The sequence below is a fragment of the Terrapene carolina genome, unplaced genomic scaffold (genome assembly GCF_002925995.2).
Source record: "Terrapene carolina triunguis isolate 2854851 unplaced genomic scaffold, T_m_triunguis-2.0 Scaffold58, whole genome shotgun sequence".
Taxonomy (NCBI): domain Eukaryota; kingdom Metazoa; phylum Chordata; order Testudines; family Emydidae; genus Terrapene; species Terrapene triunguis.
The window spans coordinates 35,306,489-35,328,305 of record NW_020664409.1 but is presented as its reverse complement, the minus strand read 5'-3'; the positions used below and the strand labels follow the sequence as shown (position 1 = coordinate 35,328,305).

General features: G+C 41.4%; 1 protein-coding gene across 3 annotated transcripts in view; it reads right to left on the bottom strand.

Annotated features, from left to right (window-relative positions):
* The window catches only part of CABLES1 (Cdk5 and Abl enzyme substrate 1), a 112,811-nt gene that overhangs the window by 57,296 nt on the left and 33,698 nt on the right, over positions 1 to 21,817 (bottom strand). For all 3 annotated transcript variants that reach the window (XM_024206505.1, XM_024206506.1, XM_024206507.1), the window contains exons 2-3: positions 4,900 to 4,971; positions 2,117 to 2,209 (exon numbers count right to left, since the gene is read on the bottom strand). In XM_024206505.1, coding sequence (XP_024062273.1) covers positions 2,117 to 2,209; positions 4,900 to 4,971 — 165 coding nt within the window. The remainder of the gene's footprint in view (positions 1 to 2,116; positions 2,210 to 4,899; positions 4,972 to 21,817) is intronic.

The window sequence follows — 21,817 nt, the reverse complement described above, 5'->3', positions numbered from 1 at the left end:
TTTTAACCAATATCTCTGTGATTATTTGTCTGTATGATGTACAGCATTTTAAAAATCATGCATCTTCTGTTTACTGTGTGTGCTCTCTAGATAAAGGGATCTTTAATATGATTATGGAAATACTCTGCAAGACTGCATCTGCCAATAAAGATAAGAAAGTATGCAAAAAACAAAACTTACTGTTTTCGTAACAAGAAAAATATTCAGTTTTCTTATCAGACATGTTATTGGTGTATACACTAAGATAAAATACTACATACATATTGTACATACCCTTTAGCAATTGTTGGAAAAAATACAGGCTGATGTAGATTACTGCCTGTGGACCAAATTTCACTCTTTCATAGGCGAGTTTTTATGCTAAGTTTTTGTGCGCACGTAACAGGGATACAAAATACATTTACGTGCACACCACAGGTATTCAGGCACTTTACTAATTTGCACGTGTAAAAATGTATCTTGCTGGAGTGCACTACTTTATGCATAAAATGACAGATGCCAGTTTGACACTAACAATGAGCCTGCAAAAACAACTTTGTTTATACCATATAGTCTCTGCACTAAAAGCTAAGTTTAAAAGGAACTATAATCACACATAGCCAAATTCTGATATCTTTACTCATGTTGAGTAGCACTTTACATCACAAGTAGTCTTATTTCAGTGGAACTAGTTACAGAGAAATGTGTTACTCAGTGTGAGTAAAGCTATCAAACTCTGGCTGACGATCACACTAATCACTGTTAAATTAGAATTTACATTTATCTAGTCCTCCATTTGTCTAAATTCATCTCCCATGTGGACTGGATGAAAGGGATTGGAATAAAGGTTCATGTTTTGCTAATGTGAAAGTCAGGATCATCTCTGTACATTTACCATATCCTCTTGTATTACCATCCCTACAGGAGTACAAAGGAGCATCCCACACTAGATATCCAGCACTCCCTGGAGCGTAGGGTGAGACTCTGACTAGTCATGGGGGTACGTGGCCTTAGCTCTATCCCTCCCCATACTCGTGTTGGGATATGGAATGGTGTGGGCATGCGTGCATGCTGCGCCTTTACAAAGCGGCAGTGAAGGCTACTACTGGACACACTCCCCCAGTGTTTCTTTGAACAAAGTTCCAAGCATCTGCCATGTAAAGGGAGATTCCCTCAGGTTGCCTTTAACTCAGCCACTCCAGGTGCTCCTACCCTACTGCACATCTCAAACACAGGAGGCCCAGTCTTGCCCTGAACCCATCAGAGTAGACACAGAACATGTCATATTTATTGTTTAGTTTGACAGAGGCAATAACACTATATTTCACCCCCTTATCTGTATTCTCTTCTATTGACAGAATACTGTCAATACTCTTCTATCCCTTTTTTACCTCTTCTTAGAGCTCTCTCTCTACTCACATTCCATTTATCAATTCCCTTTGCTCTCCTCTCCAGAAATTCCAATTCCACCATTTTCCTCCCCTGCAAAATTAAACAACTCCCTTACCCATGCAAAAGGATCTCTATCTCCTAGACTACCAGTTCTCCTGATCTCTCTTTCTCTGGGAATCCTACGTCTCTAGCAACCTCAGCCCCATTTCCACAGAACTGCCCTAACAGGCCAGCTGGCTTTATGGCCCTCCTCCTGTCCCCTGGCTCCTGTAACTTGTGCTGGGGACCAGTTTGGAAACCCCCTTATCCCTCCCCCCTTAGATGTATCAAGCAGAGCTTAGGTGTACCCAAAGATCTGGCTCTAGTCTCAAAAATGGTTTTAAGGAACAGTTTTAACCAAATTCTGCTCAGTCCCACATGATGGTAAAACCTGGTTAACTTTAAACCATTGTAAAAAAATATTTTTAAAAGTACTTTCCTATTACACAACTCTTTTTGTAAAGTAGATGGGGTCTTAAAAATCCACTGACTAGCAATTCAATCGATTAGTAATTCACTTGAAGAAGCTAGTGTGCATCTTCATTTAGAGAGTAACTTTTTAATTTTAATCTGAATGGGTTTTTATTGACTGTATTACATGGTAATTTCTAAAGGTTAACTTTGCTGGGTAATGGTGCTAAATGTACTCTAGCCTTTCTTGTGACCCCACCCCAAACTTCTGAACAGAACACTGCTTGTGCAGTACCTGCCACTTCTGGTATCGTGTTGCCGCATGCTCTTGATAAAATGAATCTTCTTAAAATTCTTTGGTCTGGGTGAACCTGACAGAGTCCGACATCTGAAAAATAAATCAGTTAAAAAAATTTTAGTCAGCTCCCTACTGGACAGCTGAGAAGTCTCAACACAATGACAGGAAGGAAAGACCAGACAAATGATTCAAGTCACCCTGTTATAGGAGTCAGCAGGAATGATGAAGACAATAAGTCTGGAAATGAGAAGGCGTAAAATTAAACACACACACACACACAAAAACTCCACAAAAACCCAGCAACATACAACTTTTTGGACTTTGCTGAGGTATGTTTGACACAGTTTTCTGAAATGATCAGTAATTAGAAATCTTTAGCTGAATTCTTGGAATTACTCAAGATGCAATATACACACTTTCATTTTTGTGTCTTCCTCAACCACTTAAAAAAGTTTCTGTTAGAGTTAAAATTAAAAAAGAGGATGCAGCAATCTGTTACTGGAGTGGTTCTCCTGTTCATTTTGTTCAAGAGGTCAGTTATTTCTGTGATAGTTATAAAACATTTGAACAATAGATAAAGTAATTGCTTAGGAAAAAATATCTTAGACAAAAAATTGGTTTTAGAACTTCTAACATTTTTTCTTAAAAATGGTAATTTTTAAGATAAAGTGCAATAGGAGAAAAAATAAACAATGACACTCCTTTATGGACTGAAACAGCAGTACATTTTGTAGATTTGTGTTTTAATTACCAATTTATTTTATGTAGACTCTCACTCTCGGGAATGAATGCATTAAGGCCCAAATCGTAAATTGAGCAGCCAGGCTATGCACTGGGATTGTTCCTCAGGAGTTAGGGAGAAAGGAATCTTTCCCCGATGATGAAGCAGCAGCAGAACCATTCTCTACCTGCAGGCTGGAGTTGCCTCCATGGTGCCTGTACCATCACACAAGGGAAAGAATGGCCATTGTATCCATGTAGTAGTAGCAGATCCACCAGCCCTGCCTACAGCTAACCCCAGTCTCAAATCCCAGCATCGTGGAAATGTGCAGGGAGGTCTGCTCCTCAGCGGGGAGGGAGAGTAAACCCATTTGAGATCCAGAAATCCTCCCTCCCTTTGCAATGGAATTGTGTTGCTTCCACTCCAGGAAGAGAGCTCCATGCCAGTTGAGGCAGGAGAGTGGGATTTGTCTTAAGAGTTCTATCCTGTCTTCTGCTAGATGGCCTGTACATACAGTATCTTGGACAGCCAGCTACGGTGCATGTATGCCCAAGCATGGTAGTGGATTTTCCAGGATACGTGGGCAATGCCTGTCACACACAGGAGAGGCTAGGATTGAACTTTCAACAGAAGTTTCATATGATTTTTAGTAATGGAGTTAGTAGCCAAATACCCAGGACATCTGGAGATGAACTGCTGTGAGGTGCACTGAATTTCTGTAGATCGTTCTATTAGAGGCCATGTAGATCTGTAGATCGTTCTATTAGAGGTGGTGTGGGGGAGTTAGCTCTCCACCTGCAGAACAGGCCAGAGGGCCCAGCCACACACTACACATCTTTGTAGAAGCTGTATTGCTTCTCCACCTGCTCCCTGACAGCACAGTTCCAGAGACACCCTGGCCCCATGCCGGCATCTCCCCTAACTCTCCACTGAAAGGGAAAATCCCCACTGTGGCAGGGATTCCATTGCAAAAGTAACACAGCCCTAGGTGATTTTGTGAATTAGCAAGTAAATAAACAAAATCCCACTTCACCAAATGCACTTTGTTTATTTCTTTTGCCAATTATGTTTCCATCTGAATCATTTATGAGACCACTTTATAAGGTGATAGGAAGTGTCCTTTGTAAAAATAAAGAAGTACTGGTAATAGGCCAACTTGCTACAGCCTCTACTATTAAATTTTTGCTGGGAGGTGGGGACAGGCAGCTATTTTTTGTGCATATTAGCAAAACTTGGATAAGCAAGGTAATGTGGTAAATACCAATATATGCTATCTGGGTCCCCAGGTAAACAGAACTTTAAAATTAAACTTTTGCCTCACTGAATAGCTGAACTGGAAGCTTAACTCTCTGCTTGGATCTCTTTGTATGCTTTTAATTTTTAAACCTAGCGCTGCAGATTGCATCACTTTGGCCAACTGCCTAGTGACTAGTCGTACAATCACATGGCAGTCTCCAAAAAGAAGCCATCTCTTCTTGGCTGCAGCATTAACATTGTGATGAGGCGGAAGATACAAAGGGGTGGGGACAGACTCCTTAAGGGGTAAAAGCTAGTGTGCTGGATAGTGAAAGAGCACAACTGAGCATTTTCACCTAAGAACAAGTAGTATCATAACCACCAACCTCAAAATAACAACAAAACCCCAAATACACATGCACAAATAAAATAAATAATAATTAAAAAAAGGGGAGAATGACAAAAAGCTTAAACTCAATTTTGTAAAAATAAAGTGTCTGTTAAATAATTATGATTTCATTATCGTTAAGGCTCTAATGAATCCTTGCACTGACAATCACAGCTCTAAGTGCCCTTCCATTCTCTACCCAGCCAATTTATACTGTCACCTTTTACTGTCTAAATCAGACAATTTTTGAGTCAGATTCTATCTACCACCTTGTACTACAAAAGAGGATAAACAGTATGAACCAGATTTTGATACTCTTCATCCTGGGTGTTTTACTCCCTGAGCAAGCTACTGCTCAATATGAGTAAGGGCGGCATAATCTGTCCCTATTATACATAACAGGCAAACAGACATACAGACAGTGTATAAAATCACCTCCGTAGTGGAGCATTTTCCTCGATGTCCTCCAAAGTCTCCAGAGAAGAGCGCTGGGAGATCAACCGACGCCTGAGGAGAAAAGAAATAACCACCACTGATTAAAAAAAAATAAAAATCAGAATTCTTGTTTCTTAAAGCAACATGCTGCACAGTTGAACTGAACCACATGTTTTTATATTAGACAGGTTTCATTCTGTTCAGTCCTACTTATCTTGGAGATCCACACTGATTTCTACCATAAGTAAACCATTTCATAAAAGCTTTTCTATCAAAACAAAAATTGAATCTTTATGTTGCCAACCACTGATTTCATGCCACAGCACTCTCCCCAGTTTATACCCAAACTTGCTTTTTGCTTTCCAGTTTCAATATCTACATAAGGACAGCATCTCATCTATTTTGTTGCAGATGGTGTAGACCTATATCCATATCACCATGAACCAAACCTGACTTCCTATCATTCACATTGCTCTAAGGAATGCATTTCATTATACTTCTCTTCACACTCCGCTCCCTCCAAACACTATTTTCCTCCAGTTTTCACACATGAATGGGCAATTATTGTCCCCTGGTGTCTCATTGCTGTTGGGGGTGGATCTAAATATATAGTTCAAAGATTGTAAAACTGGCAGTAGTGGGTGCTAAATAGCAGTTTAAAAATGAGCTCTCATTAATCTATCCTCTTCTGGTGTTGATTTTATGATGTTCTATACGTAGCAAGGAGGTTCTCTCTGTTGAGCCAGACACCCCTTTGATGAAATGCAGTTGTCAAGATCACATACATTGTTTCCTTTACTCTCAGGTTTTTTTTAACTATATTTTTATCATGAGAAGATTAAAATAAAGAAAAAATATCATGACCTAATGTTTAATAGGACAGGATTTACTCTACAGCACAGGTGAGAAGTGTTGTTTTTGTCAGAAGGAAAATAAGAGTGGGACAGGGAGTGCAGGGAAATCCCAATACTGTATTAAGGAGAGTGCTGCTGCACAGACATCAAGTTACTAGGGCCAACGAGGGCAGTGCTCTTTCCAAGCCTGCTGGATTGAGGTGCTGTGGAGAGGATGCAGGAGCAGTGCAGGGACTGGTATAATGTCAGTGGGAGGCAGGTTTTGAATGAGGGACAAAAATGGGGGGAGGGGGAGATGTGAAGACTGAGCTAAAGCACCCACTGCACAGCTCTGCCCCCTTCCTTTTCTCCCTACGTTTCTCTGACCTCCCTCTTTCCCCTAGCACAGGGAAGGAAGGGAATTCTGGGTCCTTCCCCTGAACAGGGAGCTCCTAGTGGAGCTGCCATGGGGAGAAACTGTTGGAGGATGGGAGCAGTTGTGGAGGAGGGCCCAGGTGGCACCACTTCTCTTCTCTCCTAAGTCACTGAAGGGAAGATGCCCAACTCTCCGCCTCCTTGCCTCCCCCCCCTCCTCCCCCATGATGGTTCTGCTCCACCAGCACTTCTGAGCTCCCAGAGAGTAAAGGTCCCTTTGATGACAATGCCTTATTCATCAAGCGAGTACTGAAAACCCAGTTTTTGGAAACCCAGTTCTTCATGAAAACTAGTCTTCCAACTGGGTTTTGAAAAAAAACCCATAGTGTTTGGATGATCCCTTACGCTAACAATAGTCATCTCCTAGGATACGCTGGTCCCTCAGTAGCTGTGCCAGAACACAGATCAAAGGGGTAAAGGTTGGCAAGGTGGCAGAGACCACCACTTTGCATCCTGCTAATCACCACACCCTCTGACCTACTCCAACACCCTCAGCATCCCCCCCACACTGCTCTGACCCCGCCCCCAATATTCCCTATCTTTAAACCCCCAAAAATCTGAAAATATTTATGAGTAGTTCATGAAGGCAGATACTGTGTATCAGGCAACCCCTTGATCAAATGACCTAGCAACTTGCTTTCCTTTGATCGCACTCAGTCCCATTGTTCGGGAAATAGCTGAAGATCATGAGTCATGATTACATTACTCTAACTGCTTACTAGAATCTTTCATCTTCTCTCTGTTTAATTAATGCTGAATTCCTTGACAATACTTTTCAATTAGAAATAGAGTCTGCATGCGGATGTTAGAGCACTTTAAAATATTGCTCTGAAATTGGAAATTTTGGGCATCCAAAAGGAGACCCAGTAGAATGCTGGCAGAGAACAAGAAACATGCACAACACACATCAGTGAAAGCTGCCAGCTGAGCTGGAACTCAGTGCATGGATGCAGCTCAGGTTCAATGGCCAGAGCACATCACCTTGAGCCAGCCAATTACTGTGACAACAAAATGTGACACACAAATCATCTGCCAGCAAATCATCGTCTTGTGACAGAGAACTAGTCTTGCTGCACATACACATTTTACTCTCTTAGGTTCATTGGTTCTGGGTTGACCCACGGTGTAGCAGTCACTTTACCCTCAATAACTTTTAAAATACTGCTTCCCCAAAGGGGCAGTGGGTACTCTACACTAGCTAAAACAAATGCCAAGTGGGTGAGGATCAGAACAACAGCCTGAGCCCCATATGTGGGTGGGGGTGGGGGGGGGAGTTCTAAGAACCGGGTGACTTTATAAATACATAATTTTTAGGAGATCTGTATTTCGGGAATGCCTAGCTTAAATGACCCCAAATATGATCTAATCTTACCCTGCACCCCCTGAGGTACTGCAAGTTTCAAGACAATCTTGAGTACAATTTTAGAGTACTTAGCCAGCCAATTACTGTGACAACACATGAAAACAAAATAGGGCACCAAAAAAAGAGTCACAAAAAAGGGGGGTGAGGAAAAATCTAGCTTTCATGCAATGTCACAGTTGATATTAAGCATGGCGAGCCGATTCAAACGCTCTTGTCCCATAGTTGAACGGTGATAGTTCTTTACCTGCTTCAACATGTCAGACAGGTTATTATCCTTATCACTGAATCAAAACTCAAGCACTCAAGGTATAATATAACAGGCTAAGCTGAAGACAAAGGGATGACATATATATAGTAAACACAGACACGGATACAGGCAAAGGGATAATGTCCAAAAATTTTAAACATGTGTCCTCACGAAACTCACTGTACAAGATTGTCCTCACAAATTTTCACCTTGAATCGGGGCCTATAGACTACGAAAGCCTATGATGATGGCCAAGCTACCAAGCTAGGGCTCAACCAACCAACCAGTCACCTATTTTAGCTACCATATGAAGATAATGATGAGGAATTCTCACACACAAATAATTCCTTAGTCAACTAGATGTAAAACTATAAAGACACTAAAATGTAACAATTCTCTACCTTTCAACACACACTTGATCCAGCACCAGCCACTAGTAGTGGTTTGTTTATATAATCAGCTGATCTGAGAGGACATGTTCATCACGGTCTAAATTGTGCCATCAGAACCGATATATATTTATTAGTATTTACGAACATACTAAACTATTTAATATGACAAAATCTATATCAGTTAAAAAAATTATGTCTTGTACCAAATCACATCTCTCATTTGCTTAAATTTGCAGCTCTAAGCTGAGAGTGTGTGTCACATTTTGGTCCGATAGGGATGCGCATAAAAACAAGTTGCGAAACTTACCAAATGCCAAAAAATTAACAAGTGTCTAAATTTGAGGCCCTCTTTGAGCTTGATTCCCAGGCCAAATGGCCCTCCTGGCCCCCGCTCTAATAGGCCCTGTGTCAGACTGAGCCATGATTTAACATCATACCATTAAACCCTACTTAAGACAAAGCAATAGACATGTCCATTTTCTTCCCACCGCTAGTGCTTTTTCACTTTGTGTTCTTGAGAATAAAAAGTTTGCAACTGAATTCTGTCCAGTGTGGAGGACTATTCCTACTGCTTTACCCTACTTGTGCAAATAAGTCGCTTCTGCTCATACTTGTCCTGGAATGCAGCTCCCTGTTGTTTGCAGTGCAGTGCATTTGTGTAATTTGCAGAGTAGTCTGAGAGATTAAAAGAAGTGAGCCAAACTATGAGCTACAGCAGTAACATTCTTTACATTTACAGCAGAATATTATGCTCAAGCAAAGAAATTCCAAGGATTATGGGTTCCCTAGCAGAATACTCCAGAATCTGAGCTTTCACTGAAGAAATGTAGTTTGTCTGGATGTGAAGGTAGCCTTGAGAAGATGTACTGCTTTAAGTCTGTAAGCAGACAGACTGAAACAATAGCACTGAGTGTGAATCTCCTCCAATTCATTAGGGGAAGGGGGTACTTTTGAAGCCTAATTATGATCACTTAAATGCCAACATGATAAGCCTTTTCACAACTGAATGTCACACTAGAAACACCAATTAAGGAACGTGTCTACTGTGAACGAACCCACATCCTGTGTTGCACAAACATTATAAAAGGACTTTTTTTAGGAATAAAGCTTTTGAAATGGTAAACTATAGAAATAATGCTGAAAGTGGGGTAAATAAAGTCAAATTCCGTTTGACAAAGCCTTTCTAATCACCTGTACTTATGTTTTTTAATGTTGATTTCTAATATTAGAACTTTCTTCCTCTGAGTTCTCACACTTAGAGCTTATTTGTACAAACTAAAAAGATGTATTTTAAAACTTGTTAACAGGTTGTTTTGGTGTTGGTTGACACACAAATGTGCATCAAAAATAATTTGTTTTCATTCAAACATTGTCATTTTGGTGCAAGACTGTATGCAGATACTTATTTGGGAATAAAAATGTTCTATTTCAAGAAAAATTTTAATAGGACACTTATTCTGAAGTAAGAATGGTCAAATGCACACCTGCCTAAAATGACAACAGTGTGTGAATTAAACAGATTTAGTTATTTTGGTGAAATAACTCCGGGCCGGGCCGGAGCTACTGGGACCGGAGCTGGGGGTGCTCGGCCACCAGCCAGCGGCCGGGGCTGGGCTGGAGCCGCTCGGCCGGAACCGGGGCCCGAGCCAAGCTGGGCCCGCTGGGACCGGGGCTGGGGGTGCTCGGCCGCCGGCCAGCGCCGCTCAGCCAGGGCTGGGTCCGGGCTGGAGCCGCTCGGCCAGGGCCGGTGGGGCCGGGGGTGCTCGGCCAGCGGCCGGGCCGGAGCCATTCGGCCAGAACCGGAGCCCGAGCCGAGCCGGGCTGGAGCAACCGGGGCCGGGGCAGGTGCCCGAGCCGAGCTGGAGTCGCTAGGGCCGGGGCCGGGGGTGCTCGGCCGGGGGTGGGGAAGGGGCGGATTTGGGGCGGGGGCGGGGCCGGGGCCCCTTGGAATGTCCTCTTCTTCCAGGACTGCAATATGGTAACCCTAAGCTAGGTGCAAGCAAAAGTATGCATTTTAATACAGCTAAATATATATGTATACATCTATGAACAAAGAACATAGACCACGCTTGCAGGACGGGAGACTATATCCTCAGAAGCAGTGAGTCTGAAAAAGATTTGGGGATCATGGTGGATAATCAGCTGAACATGAGCTCAGTGTGATGCTGTGGCCAAACGAGCTAATGCAATCCTGGGATGCATAAACAAGGGAATCTCAAGTAGGAGCATGGAGGTGATTTTACTTCTGTAGTTGGCACTGGTGTGACTGCTGCTGGAATACTGTGTCAAGTTCTGGAGGCCACAGTTCATGAAGATGTTGATAAATTAGGGCTAGTCTACACTGGAAACGTTAAAGCGCTGCCACTGTAGTCATGGCAGACCTCTCTCCCAGCGCTCTAAAAAACATCCACCTCCACGAGGGGCGTGGCTCCCAGCGCTGGTGCACTGTCTATACTGGCGCTTTACAGTGCTGAAACTTGCTGCGTGCAGGGGGGGGTGATTTTTCACACCCGAGTGAGAAGGTTGCTGTGCTGTAAAGTGCCAGTGTAGACAAGCCCTTAGAGAAGATTCAGAGAAGAGCCCCGAGAATGATGAAACGATTATAAAACATGTTTGATTGTGATAGACTGAGCTTGCTGAATCTATTTAATTTAACAAAGAGAAGGTTAAGGGGTGACTTGATTACGGTCTATAGGTATCTATATAGGGACAAATATTTAATAACGGGCTCTTCAATCTTGCAGAGAAAGGTATAACATGATCCAATGGCTGGAAGTTGAAGCTAGACAAATTCAGACTGAAAATAAGGTGTAAGTTTTTGACAGAGAGGGCAATTAGCTATTGGAACAATTTAACAAGGGTTGTGGTGGATTCTCCATCACTGACAATTTTTAAATCTAGACTGGATGATTTTTTTAAATTATATGTTCTAGGAATTATTTTGGGGGGAGTTTTATGGCCTTTGTTATATAGGCGGTCAGCGTAGATCAGGGGTTCTCAAACTTCGTTGCACCGCGACCCCCTTCTGACAACAAAAATTATGATCCCAGGAGGTGGGACCGAAGCCTGAGCCCACCAAAGCCCCACTGCCCCGGGGGGAGAGGAGGGCAAAGACTAAGGGCTTTAGCTCCAGGCAGGGGGCCTGTAACCTGAGCCCTGCCATCCAGGGCTGAAGCCCTCGGGCTTTGGCCTTGGCCCCAGGCAGTGGGGCTCAGGCTTCGGCCTGCATCCCAGGCCCCAGCAAGTCTAAGCCAGCCCTGGCGACCCCATTAAAACGGGGTCACAACCCACTTTGGGATCCCAACCCACAGTTTGAGAACCGTTGGACTAGATGATGGTCCCTTCCGGCCTTGGAATCTATAAATCTATGGAGAGTCCTGTGGCACCTTTAAGACTAACAGATGTATTGGAGCATAAGCTTTCATGGGTGAATACCCACTTCGTCAGACGCATGCCCTGACGAAGTGGATATTCACCCACGAAAGCTTATGCTCCAATACATCTGTTAGTCTTAAAGGTGCCACAGGACTCTGTTGCTTTTTACAGATCCAGACTAACACGGCTACTCCTTTGATACTATAAATCTATGAGCATACTAAATCTGGGCAAGACACTAAAAAGTTGTTTGGTTGGCCAATGTTTTAAATTGTCATTTTTAAAATTGCTCATGGCCCCATTTGCACTCTGGATGAATCAATGACTAGCTGCCTGATTCCACATAAAGATGTTTAAACCAAAAATATCTTGTCTATTGTCCCCACCCAAAACATGGTTAGTTCTTTAAAAAAAAATAGGAGTTATTAAGTTTATTGTTCAATAACTAAAACAAATATAAACGTGTACATGAAGGGAGCAAATCAGTTACAAAAAAAAAAGAGCCATATTCTGCTCACAACTCCCAGTAAAGTCAATTTCTCACTCTACTTGAAAAGGCTAATGTGAGTACATTGCATGAACTGATTCATTAAACAATTTACCATTCTCAGAAAAATAGCTGAGTAGTCAATTGCTGCAATATACACAGATCAATTAAGTCAATCAGATGTACAAGTAAACCTTAAGAAGCAACACTAGAGATGTCATTGGGCCATGAAGTTCAGATCTGAACTAAGAGATAAGAATGGCAATGTTGCTCTAAAGAAGAAAAATTCCACTCTCTTGGTTTCTAGCCCAGCTACAAAACAAAATTAATATATGTGGGGACGTAACAGAAGTATAGATTCTGCACAAGTTGGTGGTGAAGACCACACTCACTACAGGTGTGATCCTACACCTGCTGAAGTTAATGGTGCAGCTCTCATTGACTTCAAAGGAGCATGATCAGACACTAGGGTTTTTTTTTTAAACCGGTATCAGAGGAGCTTACAAAAGGTGCAGGTACAGCCCCTCCAGAATCCATGATTAATGCATCTTAACCCAAACCAACAGCTATATAGGAATTGGGGAAAAAAGGCCGGACTTCGTATGAACAAATATGTATATAATTTGTTATTCATAAAATTATCCTTGTCTGGGGTGTTCACTGCTACTGAAATCCCACCATAGATACAACAGCCATAGCCGAGCTGCAGGTATCCCAATAAGCAAGTATTCAAATGATTAACAATGACAAAAAAAATGATCAAGGGTCAAGAAATCATGTCAATTTGAGATTGTCATAGTTCAGGTGTCCAATATGTTCATCTCATTTCTGCAGTGACCAGAACCAATATGAAAGAACAAGTGCCAGAGAAGCAGCAGGGTTAGACTGTCAGGGCTGTTCACTGTTTATACCAGAGTTTAAAATATTGTATCTTGGGACTATTAGAGGGACCAAAATAGCCTGATTTCCTGGGAGACATGGCAGGTTTGATTTAAATTTACCCTCTGCTGTGAGTACTCAAAAAGCCACTGAAGAGGTGTTCTCAATTAAAGAAGGCTGACTTGGACATTAACACTAGATGAACACTTTTAGCTCCTAGGATTTTGAAGAACGGAAGAAGAGCCATTAAACAACACTATCAACATGTAAGGATGTTTCACAAAATCCAGGTATCTGCATCATTATATAATAGAAGGTAGTTTTTGGTCTCTGCTCATCTAACATTACAGAAAGAGAAATATAGGAAAACAAATCCTGAACAAGCTTCTGAAAAAAAGGAGAATTGTCCGGAGGCACCCAAAGTGATAGGAAGGAACAGGACAGGCTGATGCAAGAGCTGTAATTAATTATATGTAATAAAAACTACAAAGAGCTGCCTTCTCTGTAAAGCCTGGAAAGAAATCCAACGCATGATTCAGATCTTTAAAACTGTTTCATAGTTTTGGAATGCAGCTGCAGTTGAGCGCTTAAAAAAAACAAAAACCTTCAGCATATTTTGAAAAATACATCAATTGTTTTGTTAATTAAGAAACAGTAATTCAAACCGCATAATACAAAAAAGGATGCTCTGAAAGATAACTCCGCTTAATAGCTACCTCTGTACAGGATGAAATTATGGTTTGGAACATGACTTTTTCACAGGGCATTAAGGAGGTCTCATTGATATTCTGATTCAAGAGAAAGTAGTTATCCGACTGTGGTGGTGAATGCCCAACATTGACTCAATAACCTGTTCCCGTTGAGGCACGCATTGCGAAACTAGATTAGCCTAACTGTCTGTAGACTAAAGTCTGGAGATGATTTCAACAGTGCGATTTCCTGTTTGGTCTCCACTATCTCCTCCAGGGCAAGTTTTTGAGACTTTCCAGTTTAAAAGAAGAGGGTGGGAAACAGCTGAGACAGAACTAACCTCAGCCCCCGGTTATAAGAATGCTTCTCCCAGTTGGGACCTTCCCAAACATTCTCCCTGCTTGAGCCTGCCACCTCACCTACTTTGCAATCCAAACCATTTTCTCCTTCTCTAGCCCTCATCCTCTCCCAGTGTTGAACGGCTAGACACAAGCTTTGAAGTGGCTCACAAAATTCTACCATAGTAACCCATAATGCACTGAACCCATTCATGTACAGTATGTGAGCATACTAAACACATATATATTAGACATAAAAGATTTTAATAAATGGAGGGAAGACCCAGTAGAATTTGTTGGCTGTATCAAGAGTTTGTCTGATATAGATATAAAATACACAAATACAGTGCAAGAAAAGAAATACAGAAAAGAAGGAATGCAAAAAAAAAAAAAAAAACCCCAAGCCAAAACAAAAAACAACCCCCCAAACCAACCAAATAAAAGACACTATTAAATACAACACTAGATGAACATATGTGAAATGTCAAAACATTACAATAATTAAACTGTACCACAAGTTCCCCCAGTTAACTAGAATCATCTGTGTCTGATAGATGGATCAGAGGCTGTGTCTACACTATGGAGACTATATTGGCATAGCCCTGTAGCGTAGACTCGGCCTACAGAGATGGATGGGGGTTTTCTGTCGGTGTAGGCACACCACCTCCCTGAATGAAGTTAGTTATGTCGACAGAAGCACTCTTTTGTCAACATCATTCTGTCTACTGTGGGGGTTTAGTTGGCATAGCTATTATCAGTCAGGGGTGTGATTTTTTTTTTCTCCCACAGAAGTAGCTATGTCAGCCTAACTTAAGGGTAAATCAACCATGATTCTTCTCGAATTTGCACACAGGTAAATCAGGAGTAACTCCATTGAAGTCAGTGGAAGCAGACTCTGTTTATTACACACACAGAGTACATAAACGGTTCTGGTAAACAGAAGAGAGATACGGTAGAATTGTGAGAGATGCTCAAAACAGTACTGGCCTCTTCTGCTCATCAGTTCAGCCTCAGACATGTTGAAAGAAGTGTGGTTCTGGGTCCAAGTGGGATAAAAAAAAAAAAGTGTGTTTGAAGCGGGGGGTCTGGGAGGAAGTTTCTCACTGGGTAAGATGGGGTCCTGCAGCTCTGGTGGAAGGGAAACCCAAAATGTTGTTGGGTTTGGGGCCTAGTTTGTCTTTATCTTCCCTAGCCGCTGCATGAAGCCTATTGTTTTTTCTCTGCAGGCAGTAGCATCTGTTACCCATCTGCCTACTGCTGACCATGACCCAACTGTAATAAGACATATAACAGCACTCGCTAGGGATAGGGTTTCAGTACAAGAGGCTAGAGGTTCAAAAAATGTCCCTCAACCCCCTAAAATGTATATCACACATTACATACAGTTGGTCATTTATTCAGCCAAAAGCATTTTTGATTCACTTCTACAAATTATTTTATTTTACTGTCTGTTGAATAATTTAAACAGGACTGTAAGAAGGCAGTACCACTGGAGCACCTTCCTCTTGCATGCTGCAACATGACATGCCTGTCTCAGTTTCCCTGCTTCAGAGTCCCCAGAAATAGTCCATTACGTCTTTCTGAATCTCTCTCTCTCTCTCTCACTCACTTGCAGGGTTAATTTATTACCAAAGTCCTGTGCACATAAATCAAAACAAATCTCCCACAATCATAGGCCAGAATTACCCAGCATTGTCCAAACAATACATGCAACACATCAAGTACAGCTCCAGCTACTCTCATCACCCCCCAGCTCTCCAGGACAGCTCCAAGAACTCTTGCCATGCCTCACTTCCAGACTTCAGCTCTCTCTGACCCTCTGGCTTCAGTTCTCCAGCTCAGAGAGCCAGCAGGCATCTCCCTCAGCTGCTCTTACCCTTCAGCCCTCTCTAGCTTTCTCTGGCCATGGTTCTCTGGCTCAGGAAGATCAGGAGATCAGCCCTTCTACTGGCTCCCTGATAATCCCTCCTTCTTTCCAGCGAGGGCCTGCAGCGAGCTTTCTACTTACTTCAGCTTTCCCTGGAGACCCTATGCGGTCTCTTGACTCCCAGACAGCTCTCACCTGCCCTTTTCCTGACTGAATCTCTTTGACTCACTGGGTCTTTCCAACACACTAGTCTCCTCTTCCCTCAGATCCTCCCTTCCCAAATCCAGGGTACTGCCCTGCCCTCTTAATTGGCCAAAGTGGAAGCACCTGTTCTGGCACAGGAGCGCTGGACCTGCTTCTTTTACTGGGGTTGGCCAGCCACCTTGTGACAGGGACTAAATAAAAAGCCACTGGTTTATGCACCCTTTGCTAGTTCTTCAGGAACTACTAGGCAAGGCTTTTGTACAAAGATACATTTTAGATTGCTCAAGACATTAACATGGCTGGCTTTTTCAGAACAGCCATTACTACAAAACATGCAGCATCTTATAATAAGACATCACTGTGCAGACGTCAAAGACATTCAAAGCTAGCAAAAGGAGCAAAACCACATGATATATCATTTGCCCTATAAACACCATTGCTATTTGCAAAACAATAGCTTTGTAAAGGATATACAAATCCCTCATCTTTATTTCCTTTTTATATGGTTCATGTTTTACTAGAATAGCCTTTCTCAGTGCAAAATCAAACCAATTTTCCCTGTGCCATATCTGCTTGTTAATCATTATCTGTTGTACTAGGATGAGAATTTATGTTATTCAGAAGTTGCACTATAACCTAAGAGCCAGATTCTGAGAACCCCTTCTAAGAACAGCAGCTGAACTGAAATCAGTGGAACTATTTGTTTAAGTAAGAGTTTGTAGGATTGGGTTCTAAGACACCAAAGTAGGTAGAGGCAACTTTGAAATACATACCTCAGTATGATTACGCTTATGCCAAAATTAAAGAAATTAATGGCAGAATAGAATTAAGAGTTAAGGTCTCATGTGACAGAAATTCAGATCTTAAGGTAAAGAAATGCACAGTTAAGAAAGACAAACAACCTTAACTCTGCCCTGTAGTAATGCCTAACTTTATGATTAGGGAATTTTAGTGTTTGTGGTCCAGATTAATTGAAACTGATTTGATAAACACATTAAAAACAATTTGCATGTTCCTTTACTACGGGATAGAGTTACAGTTTTTGGGTACCTTTCTTGGGCATTTCCATTTCATAACAAATTTCTTTAAAGTGTATCTTAATTCTGAATTGCCTGATTTGGGAAAAATGAATAAATCCTTGTAATGTTTTTTATCCTTACATTACTGACACATTCTCTCAATTTTAAGTCCACTTTAATGTAGCTTTTTTGTCTTGGAATTTTCTTATTTTTTTTAAAAATCTTAAAATTTTCATACATGAACACTAAAAGAGAGAGACCCAAAAAGAATGCTACCAAGTGATATTTCGAACGATACAAAGATATATAGTTATAATCTTCAACCACTTTTAAGTAGGCATATTCACCAGTATACCAGAGCAAAGGAAAGCAGCCAGAGCACACAGGCAAAGGAGACTGGGTTTACAGCTGTTCTACATCATCAGAGCAGCACAAATCAGAGGATACTGGCAAATTTGGCCTTTAATATACAATTGATATATTGCTTTGAAGGGTTGTGTTAGGTTTGACGCAATGTAAAAGGGGGACAGGGAGAACCCAGTGCCAAAGGCCCAATATCTATGTACTTTGATGGCAACCCCTGCATCAGTCTTCCTCAGCAGTGCTACCTTTGTGTGCTGTCTACCTGAGACAACAGAGCCATGGGGAGCACATCTTGCACTGATGCCCAAATATAGCATGCAGTCATGAAACCCCAGCAGTGACAACTGGCCAAGTAGTCGACCACTGAGTACTCTTGATACATGTTTGGTCTTCCTTATACCAGTTGTTACAACCAATAGAACTGTTGCATGCAAATTAGCTATAGAGGAAGGGTGATTACTGGTAACTCAACCAATCATGTCAGAACTGTACTATTTAAGAGTTACCTGAGTTGCTGACCTGACCCTGTCTGTCGCCTATGTAATACCAAAAAAAATTAGATAAAAACTATGATTTATAGCTTAATTACAACCTAATTTCTTCAAGTATAGCCTATGCACAAGACTTCAATTAATGTTAAGTACATGGAAAGTTTGAAGAGCCTCAGTTATTCTATAGTTATGATCATTTGGAAAAAAAGAAACAACTGACATGGATGCTAAATTTCTTAAAGAATACAGTTTTTTTATTAATTTTAATTAATTAATTTAAAGCAATACAGATTTACTTGTAAATGCTCAGAAAAATAATTCTTTACTCAAAGAGTAAGTGCTGTAAATTTGGGGAGCATATGCTGTATTTTTCAAACAAAACGAAGAGCTTGAAAGGGGAAATTCTGTTTTACTTTTGAATATTCATTCTAGGACTCTTCATGTCAGGCAGACTTCACATGGAGCGTTCCTCGTCTCCATGATGAATGGAGGCAGATCAGATCTTTGCTCAGAGCCTGGGTTTAGGACTGTCCCTCAGGAAGGCCTCTCCAGAAAGATGCTTATTCTGAGGTTTTCAGTGCACTATTCTTTTTCTGAACTTGACTTCATTGTGAAGAAATGATAGGCTTCCTATTTGCATTAGTTTAACAGCTAGCTAGGCTGTGGTGCAATTTATTTGTTGGTAACTGCTGGCCAAAACTTAAAACTGGACTGCAGCAGCCCTCTGTAGTGTATCAGTGAGCAGTAACTCCAATGATGTCAATGGAATTACATTACTGTAAGTCAGAGAAGAATCAAAGCCCTGAGACAGTCTAGCATTTATATAAACACCAGCTTGGCTATACTGATGAAAGGAATGCTTGTAATACACTTGCTGCTATTCATGAAATCAAAACAAAAGCTATGGAGGTACCTAGTACAGTGACAAACATTTTTAGTATGCCTCAAAACACATTAAGGCAATTTTGGAGGGGGAGGAGCTAATTTTCACATGTAAGTAAAGGTGGATTTAAAAAAAATCAAATACAGATCATATTTCTTGCCAAATTATAATAATTTTTAAGTAGGTAAAACTCAGGATTAAACTATGTAAGTCCACACAGCTGAAAGTTGCACTCCATATTATCTTTTCCCAAAGTAACTCTGGGATTTCATAAGAAACCGTATATAGTTAGATACAAATAACCTTAAATAATTCACATATATGGAGTTTAACAGTTTTCACAAGTAAAAAAGAAAAGTCAATAAACATGCCATTAACAGCAGAATTGATCCATCTAAAACTTCCAGAAATACTCTGAAAGAAACCAATAGCTTACTTACACTGAAAAACAATTTAGTTAGCATGCACCAGTGTAAACAAACATTCAAAGCTGTAACAGCAAAAGATGATGTTACTTTTATCTGATCTCTCAAACAGCCCCAACATCAACTTTCCAGTATAGATTACCTGATCAATTGTCAACTAAGTTTTAAACCTAGGAGAAAAATGAAGTTAAATCACATTCATTTCTCCCAAAAACTTCATATTTAAATTGTTCTCTAAAATAACACAATGGAATTCTTGTTACTAGCATCCTAATGCCACAATGTGATTTTAAGGCTAGTCACCTATTTCATAACTATAATTGAAAAGGAACTAATCCAGACACATACATAGATGTGATGGGGCATACCTGCCCTGCACTGGACAAGAAGAGGTTAACCCCATACTTTGGGCTAAGGAAGCCATGACACTTGCCCCTCCCACCCCGCTGGGAATGCTCCAACTGGAACCACAGTATAAAAAGGAACAGCTCCGCTCACTCAGGGCTGACTATAGAGGAGAGAGGATGTGTGTTGCAGGCTCCAGACCACAGAGGCCAGGCAGGCTGAGACCCAGCTGTCTGTGGAGGCCCATAAGGGGAAAGAGTTGCTGGGAACTTTATCTGCTGACCACCCTGGAGAACCAGAGGACCTGTGGACTATGGAGCAGGAAGATAGGGTAGGCAGTAGCCCAGGGGAATCAGACCTTGATCTGATTGTGGAGCTGAGAATGGAGTGTGTGTGTGTTTTGGAAGGATCCCAACTGACCCAGTGGTGGATACATGTTTTGGTGATAGTCCCCTGGGCTGGGACCTGGTGGAGTAGGGAGGGCCTGGCTGCCAACCCACCCCTAGGTGATGACTCACCACCTTCTTGGCCACTGGGACAGGCCACTCTGTGCTGAGGGGTAGCCTTGCTGGTTCTGGCCACTGGGACAGCTCCCCCCCACCCTGGACTCTGGCCATTGGGCCATGCTGCCCTGACCTACAGAGCTACCTCATTGATGGGGGCCACTAGGCCATGCTGCCCTGAATCTAAGGACAGCTCTACTGTTTCTGACCATTTGGTCATGCTGCACTGAGAAGAGTGGTTATTTGGACTTGGCTGTGGGACCATAACATCCTAAGGGGTGATAGCCTATTGTTGCAAGGCAGATATACCCCATCTAGCAAAATATTGGGAAAATACAAGACCAGATCATGGAGTGCAGTTGAACTAGCTAGGTTTTGTTATGGTCTTCTACACAAGGATGAACTTTACCCACTAATTCTCTATTTGGAATACACTAAGGTCTAGCAAACAGAGAGCCCTATAATGTTACTTATCAGAGTATAACAGCAGTTTAAAATTATGGATGGAATTACTGGTGTAGGAAATATAAATGATTTTGGGGGGGGGAGGGGAATGTGTGTAAAAAGCAAATTACCCAAAACACATGTAGAAAAAAATCAAGTAACCCACAATTAGCAGGCTGATAAGGCTGCACAGAACTGACAACTACCTTAAAATAAAATGCACTTATTATAAGAAAGAGAAGCCATTTAGCTTCATATTCCTTTTGGACTCTAGGAGTAAATAGATGTGCTCTTTCCACAAGCAATGAATTTGGTCCAGGTCTGACTTTTTTTTTTTTTTAAACCCACACTTCTAGAGTCTAATATTGTATAACAGAGCTGTGTCTTTGTATCCTCTGCAGATGTGTAATAAATATGGGGGGAAAGGGAATCCCTATTGTGATTATTGACAGACAAATGTAGCTCATGATCTTGCAAATTGCTTTCAGATGGACTTTTATTACCAGTGGGGCTTAGCACAGATGTAGGTGAAGCACTTGGCAGGATCGGGGCCATAGTCAGTCACTTTCTGAAGTCATTATAAAAATGAAACATCTACCTGCTTAAAACAATCCCCTAATTTAGCAATTTCACTAATGTTGGGGAAACTAGGGATAAAGTGTACGTGGACAAACTAATCCGTATAAAGGTTTTTTCCCCAAGACCTCTGTCTTTCTAATTCCCTTTTCCTCTCAAATGTTCTATGTTGTTACTCCCATTCTTTACAGCAAATGAGGCCTTCTGTGAATGCTTCTTTTTACAGTTTGGAGGAGTTTGCTATAGTGTGATATATGGCTTTCTCCCTTCCCACTTTGAGCCGGAGTGCTCTGCCTCCCAAGCAGTCCCAGCTCCTATTTCTCGGAGTGAGAGACCACAACTGGGAGTGAATAGAGTTTCTTGCACAGCATCTCAGATAATTTCAATATAATTGCTTTTGTTGACTGGGCTCTACTTTTGGTTCTGCCATAGACTTGGGGGCATTGTCTTTTGGAAGTCACTTAACCTCAGTTTCCCCACTTGAAAGGGGATATTTTATTATTGCTTTTGCTTAATGAAATACATAAAGTGCTCCTCATTTTAAGAGGACATATTTCAATTGTTCTACCCACATGTCTTACTCAAAATTATTTTTAGATCAGTAGTAAGTTTGATGTAGTAGCTTGGAAGTGAAATTTTTAAAGGTCTAGATAGTAAACCAGCAAAAGAATGTATGTTCTAACTCCTGCTAGAAGTGTGTTCCTCTGGGAATATGGTTTGTAACTACAGTATATAAAGGGTGAGATAATCACTCCTTGG